The sequence below is a fragment of the Stegodyphus dumicola genome, chromosome 3, assembly GCF_044657685.1.
Source record: "Stegodyphus dumicola isolate Sdum_Otavi_A_Nest chromosome 3, ASM4465768v1".
Classification (NCBI taxonomy): Eukaryota; Metazoa; Arthropoda; class Arachnida; order Araneae; family Eresidae; genus Stegodyphus; species Stegodyphus dumicola.
In genome coordinates this window covers 119,972,541-119,989,434 of record NC_140770.1, presented here as the reverse complement: position 1 = coordinate 119,989,434, position 16,894 = coordinate 119,972,541, and the positions used below count along the sequence as shown (strand labels likewise).

At 36.1% G+C, this 16,894-nt stretch overlaps 1 protein-coding gene across 1 annotated transcript in view; it reads right to left on the bottom strand.

Annotated features, from left to right (window-relative positions):
- LOC118183862 (dynein axonemal heavy chain 7-like) overlaps window positions 1-16,894 on the bottom strand; it is a 368,025-nt gene that overhangs the window by 104,449 nt on the left and 246,682 nt on the right. The window contains exons 57-58 of the mRNA XM_085812440.1: window positions 4,850-5,064; window positions 4,505-4,697 (exon numbers count right to left, since the gene is read on the bottom strand). Of these exons, the coding sequence (XP_085668566.1) occupies window positions 4,505-4,697; window positions 4,850-5,064 (408 nt within the window). The remainder of the gene's footprint in view (window positions 1-4,504; window positions 4,698-4,849; window positions 5,065-16,894) is intronic.

The window sequence follows — 16,894 nt, the reverse complement described above, 5'->3', positions numbered from 1 at the left end:
CGAATGCTATTTAAGTACCCGGCCGGGCTGTAATTAATATCATTTATTAACTGACATTGATTGCAGGACCTGACATACGCAGTTACTATTTTGTATAATTGCGGGAAATATACCGCCTCGCGTAGCCTTTTTAAAGTCTTTCTGACCCCTAAATGACCCGCTGTTTTCGCGTCGTATAATTCCTTCAAAATGCTTAATCGAAGCGAGGCTGGGATGACTGGTTTGTACTCGAGATTTTCGTTTGTTGTTTTCGTATAAAATAATCAATTATCTATTATTTCATAGTTTTCTGCTCTATTTCTTATCGCATCGATATCTGTGTGCTCAAAGCTTTCGGGGTCTTTCAAATATGCATAGATACTTCCAAATTCAGGATCAGCTTTCAACTCAGCAATAATTGTATCTCTAGAATCTAAAATTTTTGAAGTCAATACAGCGCATTTAAGTTCATTTCCTTCATCGTCCAGTTTTATACGAGAAAGTGCGTCAGCTACATTGTTTCCCTTACCCGGTTTATATTTGATTATGAGATTATATTCTTGGAGTTTTAAAGCCCATCTTATTAATCTGGGCGTTAGGTTTTTTCCCCGAGTAAAGTCTACCAACAGCCGTATGATCAGAAAAGTCTGTTACTGGCGCTTTGCCGAAATAAACTCGAAATTTGTGTACAGCCATTAATACGGCTAATGTTTCTCTCTCTGTAGCTGTATAATTCCTTTGTGTATGATTCAACGTTTTACTAAAAAATGCCATAGGATGGCCATTTTGCATAAGAACCGCATCCACAGCATAGTCCGAAGCATCTGCTGCAATTTCCAGGTTTTCGTCCCCCTCCGGGAATTTCAAAACAGGGGCATTGATGAGCACTTCTTTTAACCTTTCAAATGCGGTATTTGCTTCCGCTGTCCACGTGAATTTACTTTTCTTTCTTTTAATTACTAACAAGGGTTCAACAATATTAGCAAAATCTTTTATGAATGACCGATAATAAGAACATAACCCAAGGAAAGAAGAAAGTTTCTTAGCGGTGTTGGGAGGTGGGAAATTCTTGATTGCTTTTATTTTTGAATCTTGAGTTTCTATAACCTTTTGCGTAATTTTATAAGCCAGATATTTAAGTTCTTTAGTTGCGAACTTGCATTTTGAGGCGTTAATTGTAAGACTTTTAATAATTTAAAAACTTCTTCTAGATCTTTAATATGTTGTTCCAACGTACTGCTCGTTATAATTATATCATCTAGATAGATTAAAGTCGATTTTCCTAGGACAGGCTTTAGAACAATGTCCATAGCTCTCTGGAATGTTGATGGGGCCCCACACAACCCAAAGGGCATGCGTAAAAAAGCATAAGTTCCCGATTTTGTTATAAACGCCATTTTATGTATGTCTTCGGGTCTCATAGCTATTTGATAGTAGCCAGACGTTAAGTCCAAAGTAGTCATGTATCTTGTAGATTTAATCTTTCTAATAATTTCCTCTATAACCGGCAAAAGGTAAACTGGGAATTTAGTAATACTATTAAGTTTTCTGTAATCGATAGCAAACCTCCAAGCCCTTTTATCCGAAGGAGGAAACTCGTTCTTTTTCCTACATAGTACGACTGGACTCGCGTACTCACTATTTATGGGCGTTATTATTTTGTTCTTTTAACATTTCCTGAATATGTTCTTCTATGATTTGCTCTTTTTGTTTATCATAGCGGTGAGGTTTAGTCCTACAGGGTTTGTCGGCAGTTAACTGTATCTCATGCGTAACTATTTGACAGCTACCAGGCCGTTCTGAAAACAAGTTTGAAAAAGTACTCGCCACTTGCTGGATGGCTTGACTTTCATGGTCATTCAAATGGCTAAGGTCAACTTGCGGTTGTTCCACTGGTTCCACCACCCTCCGATCCATCTCCAGCACGATAGAACTTTCCTGAAAATTGAGTTTGGCCCTCGCGGCCCTTAAAAACTCCATACCTAAAATAAGTGGATTTTGCAAGTTTTTTACTACAAAAATTAATACTTTAAGGCTTTCGTTCTGAACTTGTATTTTTAAAGATAGTTTTCCGATACAATGACAAGTTTGTCGTTGCGCTGCTATGATTTCTGTGTTTTTATTTTTAAATAATCGAAACCTATTAAAATTCTTCTTAAAAAAAATATCACTCATAAAATTACCTTCTGCTCCTGTATCGATGAGGGCTTTTACTGATACATCGCCAACCAGGACTTGTATAATTGGTAACTGTGAGTTCTTTACGATGACCGTATTTAAGTGTCTTCTTGAGGGTTTTTTCAAAACTTCCGGGGTCTGGACCCTCGCTTTCACAGCCCCTCTACTCGTTTAAAGCTTTCCTTTCAACTTCTGCCTTCTGGGTACGCGGACGGTTGTTTTCAAATTTCCTTTTTGGGCCTTGACCTTCGAGCTTCGATGAGTTAGCTTGATAGCTCTTTCCCCCATAACAGCGGTTTGCATTTCTGGTCTGCTCATTTGAAGATTGCCTTCGGATACTTTGAGAATACGATGCCCCTCTAACTTTTTCCGCTATTCTGCGATTTTGAAACTTGACCGCCAATTCGAAAAGTCCTGCAATGTGCTTGGGTTTCTAATTTCGAAGTAGTCTTGAACAGCAGGTAACAATCTTGGTAAGAATATTTCAATAAATTCCGCGTCGGGTTTCTTCCCATACAGCATATCCGTCAGCTTAATTTTTCGCAGAAGTCCGTCAACTCTTCTATATTCCGTTAATAAAAACTATATAGTTCGGCTTCTAGCCTTGCTTGGTCTTTTACTATGGGGAAGGCCTTTAATAACGATTTTTTAAATTTTCAAATGTATATGTCTGGTTTCCGAATTCCCCTAATAAAAATTTGCCTATATCCTTCCACCATAGCGAGGCCTGTCCTCTTAGTGCAGATGTGGCGATGGCAACTTTTTGTCTTTCAGGCACAGGGTAGAGCTGGAAGTGATTTTCTAGGCCTTCTAGAAATATCGCCACCGAATTTTTTCCGTCGAAATTGACGTTTGGCTTGATTGACGCTCTCATCGTCTGGACCAGGTATCCCAATCCTTCCTATTGGCTTGCCATTTCTTGTTGTTGTCCAGCAGCTTCCATCCAATTTTCGGCCATTTTAGTTCGACAAGTGTTCGGGCGCCAATGTAATGTTGCGCGCTTCAAACCTGCACGCAACAGTAGTGGTGACTGCTAAGAACTGGAAAGTAGACAAAGTCTTGAGAAGGGTTTAAATCCCTTTTTATTCAACTTTAGAAATTACAAATGCGTGCTCTTGACGCTCACAAACTACGCCGACCCGGCGGTAAAATAAAAATAAGAAACTAAGAAAAGAATAGTAACAAGTGACTAACTACGAGGCTCTCTAAACGTAACTAACCTCACCGCGTTCTAAAATACCACTGATAATTCAGCAAACTTCTGAATATTACGTTGAAAGATTAACAATCTGCCGAGGCAAGCACACAGGCCGAAACGCGTGGTTCTTCAATTTCTAACTAACCACCTCCACGCTCGTGAAGCAAGAAAGTACACTTTCGAACTCGTTTCCCTTCTATTTAACTCAGATTACTTCCGCTGACAATTTGAATCCTTGCGCGTTCTACTAAAATTTACATACTCTGGCATTGGCAATTCCAGGGGAAAGTAAGGCTTGATAGGAAAGATAGTTTAAACTTAAAATAAATGTTAGTGAAAATAAATCTAAACCCTACAACCTAATCAAGTTCCGAAAGTTAAAATAAATTAATACTAATAAGCTTAAATTATTCTGCTCTATTACTTGTTTTACCATCGTATTATTTAATTAATGGTTCTCTTGCATGGGCATTCCCATGGGCCAGAACTGGGTAATACTTAACTTACTGTAGTACTCTTCTATTTTCGGTTTAAATTAAAGGTTTTGGTTAAATTGAGTTTAATAAAGTATTTGAGTTATAAAATTTCATTTAGTACTTGGAAAACTTATTGAACTGGTTTTGAATGATATTTATTACTGGTACCGTGCTTCGGTACGTAACAATGGTACCGCTCACAGCATGATAAAATAAATGGTGCCGTAACGGTACAGAGAGTTAACGAATTATTAAGTGTATCAAAACAGTATAAATGGAGAAGGCAATACAGATGCTGTCACATAATAAATAGTCAATGTTTAAATTGAATAAAAAGAATATCAAATTACAAAAATGACAATGGGCGACAAAGTTTGGAAATTTTATCACATTGCAATGGATGTGTGTCGACTGTTGAACTAGAATTTCAATGCACATAAGATTTAAAAAATATTAAAACAAATGACTACTGTTCAGAGGAAAATTTAAGTTGTTTTCATAATCTTTAAGCACGATGAAGTCCTTGTAAAATCCAAGGCTCTCCATAATTGCAGGTGTTTCAAGATCCTTACACCGGCCCTGAATGTAGTGATATCAAGAAGATATTTGCGATCTACTAGATCACATTAATTATTCTACCAGTGATAATGAAAATATAAAAGAAATTATATACCTTTCCTGTGCAACAACAATTCCCAACAGCTGATCTTCAAGACCTTCAGGAGTAATCATGAAATTAATTAAAGAAACCTTTGTGGAAATTTCTGGTAAATAATGAGGATTACGCAATTTGGTAGTTATATAAAGACGGAAATCTTTGTTGAATTCAACTACAGAATCACCTAATTGTACCATATCGATTGTACCTGGAATAGAAAAATATGAAATAATAAAAGTATGGAATACATACTAATGCAAACACATATCTGTGATATATGCATATCTGCTGATAGATTTCTTAATGGTAACACATTAATGGTAATAAATAGGCTTATTTAATTTATCAACAACAAAATACCTTGCTTGAAAGTCTGTTTCAAAAGTAAAGGCTCTAATGATGGATCAAGCTCTTCTCCCACATTTTCTAACAAAACTGGCCATCCAAACTGCAAGCAGTTTTCTAACGTTCTTAAAATATCAGCGTCGGCCAGTTTGATGATGGCTAAATTATTATCTTTTTCCATGTTTCTTACCCATTTATTTGCTTGACCTTGAGGATCAATCATTAAAGGCCTAAAAAAAAGGCAGTTTATTTATCATAAAATACTTACAGGATAAAGTATGTTCAATAAGGCAAAAATTTGTCTGACACCATGACAAAACGTTTAGAGGTAAAATGTCAAAATTTATGATTATAAATTGCATTTACTATAGAATCTCTCTCAACCAACAGCAACACGACCTTATCGATTGTGGATAAGAAATTTTTGCAGATAATTGAGTAAGCATTTCTAAAACTTAGTTGCTCGTGATTTTTGATGCCGCCCGCAGAAAGGATAAAGGAGTGGTAAAATGTGAAGCCATTTCTCTTGCGGACCAGCAGGTAAAGTGTTCGAATCCCCCTCTATCGGATTTCTCAGTTTTTCAACTTCGCACCAGGAGCACATTGTTTCGAAACAGCATTCTATCTGTAAACAATAAGTTGCTCATTTATAAATCCATCCTGCATCCCGTGCTCTGTAATGCATGTCCACTTTGAGCTTATTCATGTAAAAAGAATCGTAAGGAACTGCAAACAGCTCAGAACGGTGTTCTGCGCAGACAAAAGGAACGGCATCACAGTCGGTGGGGCCGTATCGAGCGGTAGAATTTAGGGGTGGCAATTTTTTTTGAATTTACTGAAACATCAAGCAGCCAAATTTAAGGATGGCAATATATTTTAGGAATTAGAGAAGACAATGGGCAGCAAAAGTTAGCAGTGGTAAATTTTTTAGAGTTTAGAAGGGCATTAGAACCAGAATTTAGGATCTGCAGATATTGTACCAGACTACAAAATATCTAGCCCCGGCCCTGGCGGCATATCACAAACTCGCCCTGATATGTTGAGACAATCGCATTCATGAGGAGCTAAAAATAGTCCAACTACGGATACATTTTTACCATCTGACTCGTAAATTTCATGACAGACATGGTAAAATTAATAATTCTGCCGTCAAAATTTGTGATTACTGTTATAACAATCCTATGGACAACAAAAGGCTGGAGACTATTCTTAGTATTTAATTTTTGTTATTATTATATCATGCTTTTCGTTTTCTGCATATATGCCCGCTCATTTACTGGTCTCTGTATTCTTTTGCTTTTAGTATTTCTGTTTTTCCTGTCTGTATTGATGTGTTATCTATCCTTTCAAAAGTTTCGAAAAGATAAAAGTTTGTTTCTCACTAGTTGCTTTGTTCACAATTTTAAGTTACCAAGATTTGATTTTGAAATTTTTGCTTGCCAAATTATTAAAAAAATAATTACCATATACGCTTGTGTAATATCTGCATCCGAACATTATATATAAAATTTATGCAAAAAAAAAGTGTCCCGCACAATGTCCGCACCCCCAAACTAAAGAATTTCTTACTTTAAAATATTTTTTTAACATCGCCTTTTTCCCTTTAGTCAATAAACATCTTTAAAGAAAAAATATGCATTTGTTTTGTTCTTTGGTTGGCGCCAGGATGAAAAGCAGAGACTTTCCTTGCATTCCGGTGTAGCTAGTCATAACATTGGCGCCAGCAATCCACTTGGCAGAATAATAAATGAAGGCAGTCCAAACAGGTTTTCACCACACTGGCTTCCAGGAAATACTGTTTTGCAATGAACTTACTTTCCCCCTACTACAAGTTTAAATGTTCATAGATGCAGTGTTCGCAATTTAAGTTCATTGTATTCAGTTCAAAGAGTTCAAGTCATTTCTAGTGGGTACAATAACTGCACAGGACGACGAAGATGAGTTCCATTAGATAAACGGACAGTGCAAGCCCTTATTTTCCCATCTCGTCCTGGATGACACTCCTGTACAACTCCCATCTTCCATAATAATCTTGGTAATTTTTCTTCATGTACTAGAACTACAGAGCCTTTCAAAAGATCTGTTACGGCATTACCTCTCTGAATTTGTTTCACGTTTCTAATTTCAAGTAAGTATTCTCTTTTCCATAACTCTTCTAATAACCTTAGCCGGTATTTATATCGCCTTGTTAAATTTTCTTTAGTTGAATCAGGTTCAAGAATTTTGTCAGATGGTAAGGATGTCAGTCTTCGTCCAACTAGAAAATGAGCTGGCGTCAGCGGTTCTGGTTCTCCAACTTCACTATAAACATACGTCAGTGGACGCGAATTCAATATCGCCTCAATTTCAATTAAAACTGTTTCCAGCTCTTCAAATTTAAGTGAAGCCTTCATGAGTATTTTCTTCAAAAATGACTTGATAGATCTAATAAGCCTTTCCCAGAAACCGCCCCACCAAGCCGCCTTCTCCGCATTGAATTTCCACTCAATACCTTTATTACCAAAATAATTTTGAACTTCTGCGTCCTTGATGGTATTCCATAGTTTTTGTAAATCGTTGTCTGCTCTTTTAAAGGTTTTTGCATTGTCTGAATATATTATTCGACATACTCCTCTTCTCGAAATAAATCTTCTAAAGGATAGAAGAAAATTGTTTGCTGTTTGGCTAGACACAAGTTCCAGATGCACTGCTCTGGTTACAGCGCATGTATACAGAGCAATATAAGCTTTCCCAGTTTCATCCTTTGTACTCATAGGACCAGCAAAATCAAGTCCTACAACTTCGAAGGGTTTTGCCTCTGTTATTCTTTCGATTGGTAAAGGAGCGATATCCTGACTTAGTGGCTTAGCTTTAAATCTGTAGCAAATCACACACTTGTTAATACAGGGTTGCCACTCAAACAGGAGAATGAAATTCCCTGACTTTTCCAGGTTTTCTAGGTGCGTTTCAAGAAAATTCCAGTCTATCCGCGTAATGTACGTTGGCTACGCTAAGAGGTAAATTATGGTATTACTTGTATTGTGTAGCAAATTCACTTAATTATTCAATAAATCCCAGAGGACATTTATTCTTAATTATTCTTGGTATACTTAGTTTGATATTTTTTTTTACTTTTCCACTTAAGAAACTTAATAAAATTTAAGATATATACATTAGATAACAAATGTATGTTTTATTTAATTATTACTCATGATCATCACCAGTTCAACACGAGGCTAATACGGTCCTTATAAATCACAACGCAATGCTAAATAGTTAGGTTAGATTTTAGGTAAATTTAATTGTGAGGTATGTTCTTAAAAAGCACCTTAACACTTGAAAACACAAATATAATTATAATAGTTGTTGTTTTCTCCATTGAAGATTGAGATTAGAATCTTCCCAATCTGGAATAAAATAAGGCTTTTTTTGTAGACATTCTGCAGCTAAACGAAAGAAAGAAATCTATTTTAATAAATTGAGGTATTTTATATTTAGTTCGCAGCATACATAAAAAATATGTGCATTAAATTTCGTGATGGTATGTCATCATACTGCTAGAATTAATTTCAAGATTATGCCAGAGAAAATTTCCTGAAATTTAGAAATATTATTTACTAATAATTAATAAATTTAGAGGGAAGAAGCATCATTAAATTATACGAATAACATAAAAATAAAGATAATTACTTAAAAATTGAATTAGAATAATCAACGATATTTTAGCGAATATAGTTATATTACATGGTTAGCCAAGATGACAGATTACTATTTTTTATTTTACTGCAAAATGGCAAGGTATTTATTAAAAAGAAAAGTTTAAAAAGATTTTGCGGTAAAATTCTAGTATACGGTAAGGCTTTGGCACGATTTTGAAAATTGTCGCCAAGACCAAAATGACCCGTTTACTGCGCATCATCATGTCGCCAAATCCATACATGGAGATTATTTTAACCAAAAAACGTCTATGCAAAGAATCTCTAATTCTTTGGTCTATGTAAAGAAGAAAATTTTCCATACAAGTAAAATGCTATTACGCCGCTAGAATGCGGAGGGAAAATTTGCCAAGGGATTTGGCGACGGAACCTGGCGGCCAGAATTTCCCTCTCCGCGATGTGTACCGGAAATTGAGAAACATGTTAAGAAGAAACGTTCTTTGACAAAAAGAAAGCTATGAAAATCCGTTTTTAAATTATTGCGAAAAATCCAAGAACAAACGTTTTATCAAACGACGTTTCTTCTTGGATTTTTCGCAATAATTTTAAAAACGGATTTTCGTAGTTCTCCCCCCCCCTGAAAATTACTAACCTATGAATTAATTTACTTACGCCAAAAAATATTTTCTTTTAACTACTTGCGCTAAGACTAAACTTCACGGTTGCGGTGCCGTGCGCTACAATATAGCAAGTGGTAAAGTGTCTCATTTACGCCGCTCCGCATCTGCGAGTGCAATCCAGAGCTGTAACTCGAGAAATAAACAATCTCGTTGTTAGGCGACGTGTGCATGCACCATGTTATTTTCATTTTTGCGATAAATGCTTATCGACGTGGTGTTCACGTCGCTCGCAGTTTGAAACAAAAACATCTCGACGTGCGTGGCACGTCTTTTTAGCGCAAGTGGTTAAAGAAATTTTAAAGGATATTCATTTAATGAACTCTTGATAACGTGACCTTCGAACTTTGACACCGGTTTCCAGCTTTGGCGGCAGATATATCACGCATGCACAGCTGTTTCCCTCTATGATGGAACGGAGCCACGTCTGTTGCAGAGAGGTTTTCCTTCTTTACAATACATATTCTTTGATTCTAACCTCCATGGTACCGTATACTAAGATTAAACCCATTTTGTTTTATACGAGAACAGGTACTTTCTTTAGTTCATGCACTGCACATGCGATTTTCGAGAATACTGGAAACCAAACCATTGCGGGAAACTTGCTTTGCCTTTCCTGCGAAAATTGGCTCTATGCCAGCAGACACTCACGTGATAGGCAATTCGCCAAAAAAGTTATCTCTTCCGACGTCGGCGCAAAAATCGCTTTTTTTGGCGGGATCATTGTATGAACTTCCCTGACTTTTCCAGATTTTGACAAAAATACTTCCCTGACTTTTCCCTGAATTTTTTGGTCAATTTTCGAATTCCCTGACTTTTCCCGGTTCTCCCGGTTTTCCAGGTAGCGTGGCAACCCTGTTAATATTACTCTTTACACGCTGTCGACCCTTAAATATCCAAAAATTTTCCCCAATTTGAGTTAAAGTTTCAGCTACACCAGCGTGTGCTTGCATTTCGTGACAATCTTTAATGATATGATCTGTGAAATGAGACTTCTCAGGTACTATTGCTGGGTATGTTTGATTATAGCTTAACCCAGCATTTTGAAGCCTTCCTCCTACTCTGAGTATTCCATTTGAGTCTACAAATGGATTTAATGTAAATATTTTCGAACTATGTATGCTTTGTTTCATCTTTAATTTCCTTATTTCTTCTCTAAAATTTTCTTCCTGAGTTTTCTTGATCCAGAAATTCTCTGCTTCATTCATCTCTTCAGCCTTAACAGGTCCAATTCTTCTTAGTTTTGGGTTTTTCAAATTATTGATAAATCTGAAAACACAAGATGTTATTCTATATACCTTTTTTATGTCACTAAAGTTCTCGATAGGATTGATATTTTCAACAATACAGTTTGCTGTTAAAATTTCTTGCTTCTTTCCTTTTCGTTTCTCAGAATTTGTTATTTTATCATCTTCCTTAAAATTTCTCGAAGATCTGGGCCAAACGTTGTTATCTTTGACAAGCCAAGGTGGGCCATACCACCACAGCTCATTTTTTGAAAGGGTTTCTACCTTCTGTCCTCTCGTCAATAAGTCCGAAAGATTCTCATGGCTGGGACAATAATTCCACCAATCTGGATCAGTTTTCTCTTGTATTTCTAGACACCTATTTCGTACAAATTGTTTCCATTTTGTCGGATCAGCCTTGACCCAATGTAATACAATTTCTGAATCTGTCCACATATAAATCTTCATTTCTATGTTTTTCAACGAATGTCGGATGTATGTGATGAGTCGAGCTCCTATGACTGCTCCTAAAAGCTCCAGTCGAGGTAACGTAACCCTTTTTATGGGAGCAACTCTTGCTTTGGACATAACAAATGATGTTTTTGTTAACTAATTTTCATTGTATCTCAAATATACAACGGCACCATATCCCTTTTGGCTACTATCTGTAAAACAGTGCAATTGAATATTCCACAGACTTCCTTTTGACAGATTGTTGAAATAATGCCTTGGAATTTCAACATTTTTTAATTTAGGAATTTCATTATACCAGGTTTTAAATTTATTCTGCAATTCTTGATCAAGTGGTGCATCCCATTGGTAACCTCTTTGCCAACATTCTTGCATCATCATTTTAGCTGCAACAACAAAGGGAGATATGAAACCGATAGGATCGTATAGTTCGCCCGCAACTTGAAGAATCTTCCGTTTTGTTATTTCCTCAGTCGGATCCTTGAGTAATTCATCTTTGATTCGAAATTTCAGTTTATCTGCTTCATGATTCCAAATATATCCTAACAATGTGCTATTCATTCCGTCTCCATTAAACTTCGTATTTTCAGCTGCATTCCAAATCGCATGTGATTGGGCGTTATTGCTCCTCCACTTTCTCATATTGAAACTAGCAAGCATCATAATTCTTTTCACATCTTCATAAATTTCTGCAGCTTCTTCTTCATCATCTGTACCATGAATCAAATCATCTACGTAAAAATTTCTTCAAGAAGCTGACAGATCTTCGAATATTGTGCTTTCAACTTTCTTGCGTGATGCTTTATAGTTGCTGCTAGTAAAAAGGGGCTACAGGTTGCTCCGAATATTACACGCGTCATTCTTAAAATCGTCGGTTGCTCCTTTTCCTTTGAAGTCCAAAGAAATCTTACTGCATTTCTGTCCTCAGGCTTCAACAGAATTTGTAGAAAAGCAGCTTCGATATCTGCAGCAAATGCTATTTTGTGCTGACGAAATTTAATTAGCAAATCTAATAATTCAGGGTTTAAATTTGGTCCTGAATGTAAGCAATCATTTAAAGATAGACTGTCATGAATATGCGAGGAAGCATCAAATACGACCCTTAATTTTGTAGAATCGTGATCTTCTCTGATTACATAATGGTGTGGCAAATAATAGATGTTTTCTTCAGAATTCTTCGGAGCCTTTTCAGCTATTCCTTTATTTAGATAATCTTCAATTACCCTTGAATACTTGTCATAAATTTCAGGATTTTTCTTAAACCTTCTAAGTAAACTGTTCCATCTGTTTAAGGCGATGTTATAATTACTACCCATTTTGTTCATATTGTCCTTCCAAGGTAATGAAACTTCATAACGATTGGTTTTATATTCAATAGTTTCTTCAAATCTACGCATAACTTCAGTGTCATTTTCATTTGCTGAATAGTCATGTATTCCAATTGCATCTAAATCCCATAGCCTTTTTAGAGCTGCACTAATTTCCAAATCATGTGGATGTGAAGTACTCTCAACAACATTCATTACCGTAATTCCGGAATGAAGTGTAGAAACATTACTTAATGCTTCAGTTCCGCTTATAGTGTAACCAAATAAGGTTTCAGAGGCAACAAGACCCTTTGATAATCTTTTAACTTTTCCAGTGACTATTTTCCAGTAATAATCATTACCAATTAATACTGATATTTGAGAGTTATGGACACCTATATCTGTAGCATCAGCAAGTCTTATCGAATTTTCCTTACAATAATTAAGTATTTCCTTTCCTGGCATACCAATAAGAGCTTGATTAATTTCTGGAGTTTCAAGAGCTTCAATTATTATTTTTCCAGGTCCACATATATCTTTAAGAATAACCTTAACCTTTTTTAGCCTTTTAACTGTAGGCTCAGTAGAGCTGAAGGTGTAAATCTGAAGTTCTTCTTCCCCCACAACACTTAATTTTAATTGTTTTGATACTTCCGTCAGGATGAAAGATTTATGAGAGGCAGAATCGAAAATGAGTCTTACATTTTTTCTTCTATTCTGACCTAAAGCTATTGCATTTGCAGTTTGTAAATAAACCCTATTTTTGTTATCTCTTTCCGAAATTGACGCCACCACTGTGTCTGTTTTAAGCTCACCTTTATTTTCAAATTTATTATCATGTAAAATAGTATTATGCCTTAATGAACATAAATCACAGCGTATATCCGAGCTGCAACGGGCAGATGTATGAGACTTACGAAAGCATAAATAGCATCTGTTAGCCAATTTTAATTTTTTTCTCTTTTCCTCAATTGGAATTGCGCAATTTGAAGTAGAATGTTTCAAAGATTCATTTTCTATCGTCCCACAAAATATACAATCGGCTGTTGATGTATTCGTATTCAACGACGCAACTTCTGGAACAAAATGTTTGTTTTTGAAGGCAGTATGATATTTCTCACTTTTAATAAGGTCTCGCGATTGATGTTTATGTTGTTCGGTTCTAATGTTAAACTCGGAATAGTTTGGCGATGTTTGGAAAAACGTACGCTCTCTGCTTTCAACTTCCTTCTTCAGAAATTCCAAAATGTTAGTCACTGTGGTTTCTGTGTCAGGGGTTAAAGATCGATTAAACTCTAAAACCAATTCGCTAGGAAGTATCCTCATTAACAGTGGGCATAACAAATAGCTGTAAGAATTCGAAGTAACGTTAAGGGAATCAAGGCTTCTAATTTCAATTTCTAAGCTATCATATAAGTTACGTAATGTTTTAATATCATCTATTTTTTTAACTGGCTTTAAATTCAGCAGACGATTCATATGTGCATTTATTAAAATGTCCTTTCTACCAAACCTTTCTTTCAGAATATTTATTGCCTTAGCATAATTTTCGGCAACTAACGGTAATCCCTTTATTGACATTAAAGCTGTGTCCGTTAGTAAAGATGTGAGGTAATTAAATTTGTCTACATCCTTTAAAGCAGAGTTATTATGTACAGCAGATTCGTATTGAGCCCAAAAACTTTGAAATTCACATATTTCGCATTTAAATTTATTTATGGTTAGTTTCGGAAGTTTAGCGCCATTTGTATTTGTGTTCTCTACCGTATCTATAGTAGCAGAATTAGATGGCAACTCATTTAATTTAACACATTTTTCTATTTCTAAATATTCTACTGATCTTCGATTTACACAAGGTAATTTTATTTTTATATTCCAAGCTATCCTGTATTTCAGTTTCGTACTCTTTTTCATCTGTTAGGATAGATTCGATTTCAGTGTTCAATATTAGTATATCGTTTTCATTTTCATTTAAGATGGATAAATCATCTTCTAATAAATCAAATTTAATATTATCCGATTCTATTTCCTTTTCCATGTTAGCTATCAGTCTTGTTACTGATGCTCTTAACATTCCTCGCTTCTTTTTTAGTGCTTTTAACTTATCCATCTTAATAATCAATATTCAATCACTAATCGAACAATAATAAATACTTAAATCACAATATATCTAAAGATCACTGTTATCTCGGATTTTCGGCACCATGTTGTAACTTATGATCTTTTTTCTTATTCTTATTATTTACATTTTAACAACATCGATAAGTGAAATTTTGCTTACCTTTCTTAATAAATATCCACAGGAATGCTTGGAATTCCTTTTCATTTTTATCACACAGAAGCTTTATTTACAGCTATGTACAAGAATTGTATGCTTACATTAGAACATTCATCATGTTTTTCTGGTTGCCACTACATCTATCTCAAAAATCCGCAATGCGGTAAGAAAAATATAACAAGCTAAAAGTAAAAAACGCTGCGCCCTCTCGTGGCCAGCTACATAAACTGTAACACCCCCTCTTTCCTCCTTGAAGCATTCGCATATTTCAAGCTTTCTCTTTTCATTCATAGTATCATTTGGAATTCATAGTGGTTAACAAGTAGCGTGCTTGAAATGGGAAAACACATCAGTTATACAGCGACTTTTAAACTGAAAGTCGTAGAATTTGTGCAGAAAAATGAAAAAAGAGTAGTAGCAAGAGTATATAAGGTGGACGAAAAAGTATGTGCGCAACTGGAGGAAACAGCGTGATCAACTGGCGGCAACGAACAAAACAAGACGTGCGTTTCGTGGCTCGAAATGTAAGTTTCCAAACTTAGGAAAAAAATAGTTACGTATGTTCGTGATATACGTGCTCAAGGGTAAGCAGTAACACGCGAGTGAAGGCTGGTTGCGGCGATTGATGAAACGAAATGGATTTTCATACAGTGCTTCAAAACAGATTTTTTTTAAAAAATAATGTGTGCAAAATATTAAAAGAACCAACGTTTATTTAATTTGTGTAAAAGTAAATATTAAAATTGCAAGTGTTGGCTAATTTGTGCCGCTATCTTATGCTCCTGTGCGAACTAATACGCGCCGAGTGTTGGTAACGTAAACGGGATAATTTATATTATATATGTGGAAGGGAGAAGGTGAGTTTGTAAATTTTAGGTATCTATTTGAAGTGTCTAGTGTGCAAATATAGAAAAATAACACTTCTCTGACTCCAATGGAACCAATATTTTATTCCTTACGAAGTTATAGATTCTTATTCATAAGATTTATTTACATTTTACATGCACGTTCAATCGCGTGACAGAAAACCGAAGTTTGTTTACTTCATTCTTCGCGGAGACTAGAAGGTGTTGCCATTCCGCTGTAAGGATCTTAAGTTTTACTAACGTTTATTTTATTTTAAATCTTTACTATCACTTCTTATTTTCTACTTCCGGCCAGAATTATAAGCGTGAAGGAGTTTATGCAAAGTTGTCTGGCGAACGCCAAGTATTTAAGTGTGGCCTTTTTGCCAAGCAGGAGAGAGGAAGCCGTGAGTTCGAAGCAGGCCGCTTACCTTAGAAGTTACGCAGTTGCTACTTTGCCTTCCAGGCCAGAGGTTTTAATCCTCTTGATAAATTAAACGTATTGTAGTGTTCACAGTCTCTGTGCTACATACGCTTCCTGTTATTATAAGGCCAATCTTATTCTAAAGTTAAATTAGAGTTTAGTTTTATTTTGATATCTTTTAAGTTAGACCCCGAGTGGAGGGTCATTGTATTCCGAAGTACGGAAGTCATTGTATATAAAGAAAAAAAATAAAGGGTTTTGTATACCCTTCGTCTGTATCCTGTCTACTTACTACAATTAGTGAACATAGCTTTAGTAAGCTCTCTGTTCTAGTCAGGTCATTGTATGTTTCCGAAGAAGGTAAGAAGAAACATTGAACCTGATAGTGGCGCCCGACGAAGAATAACCATGGCCGAGTTTCAAGAAGAACCTGTGCTGCCTGCAGAAACAGCTCAGAATCCAGAAATGCCAGCTGCCGCCCTGGAAGGATTTGGGTATATTGTCCAGACCATGCGCGCTTCGATGAAACCAGAAGCAACGTTTAATGGAAACTCACAGGTAACCAGTTTTTTGGAAAAATTGGATGACCACTTCATGCTCTACCCCGTGCACGAGTTTCAAAAAGTTACCTTAGCTACCAGCGCTTTGAGGGGCCAAGCGCTTAACTGGTTCAAATGTATCGGCAGAAGTCTCTTGGGTCAAGCAGGAAGTCCCACCTATACCTACGAAAATTTCAAGACTGCCCTACTAAAAGCCTTCCCTGTTGTAAGGGATCGTGCGAAATTAGAAACAGAACTTTTCAGTATATATCAACAAAGAATGGAAAACCTCTCCAGGTTTATTTTAAGAAAAATTCACGTTTTCAAGCTCTTGTATGGAAACCGTCCGGATCCTGAAATAATTCAAGTGATTTTGCCGAGGTTACTACCCCAAGTGCAAGACTTTATTGAATTGAGAAATCCGACTACACTGGAAAAATTATTTGAGCTAGCAATCCAGTTTGAACGTAGAAGAACGGCGGACGTCGAAAGAAGACGCCAATATCAACAGCGAAACCAATTTGGTACGCCAAGACTACAGCAAACTCAAGCACGTGGCTACGGAGAAAAAGCGAATCAGTGGGCAAGGAAACCCGAGCATTCAAAAACAGCCGGCGAACGTCGACAGTTCAATAGCAACCCAGAAAAAAAGTCTCAA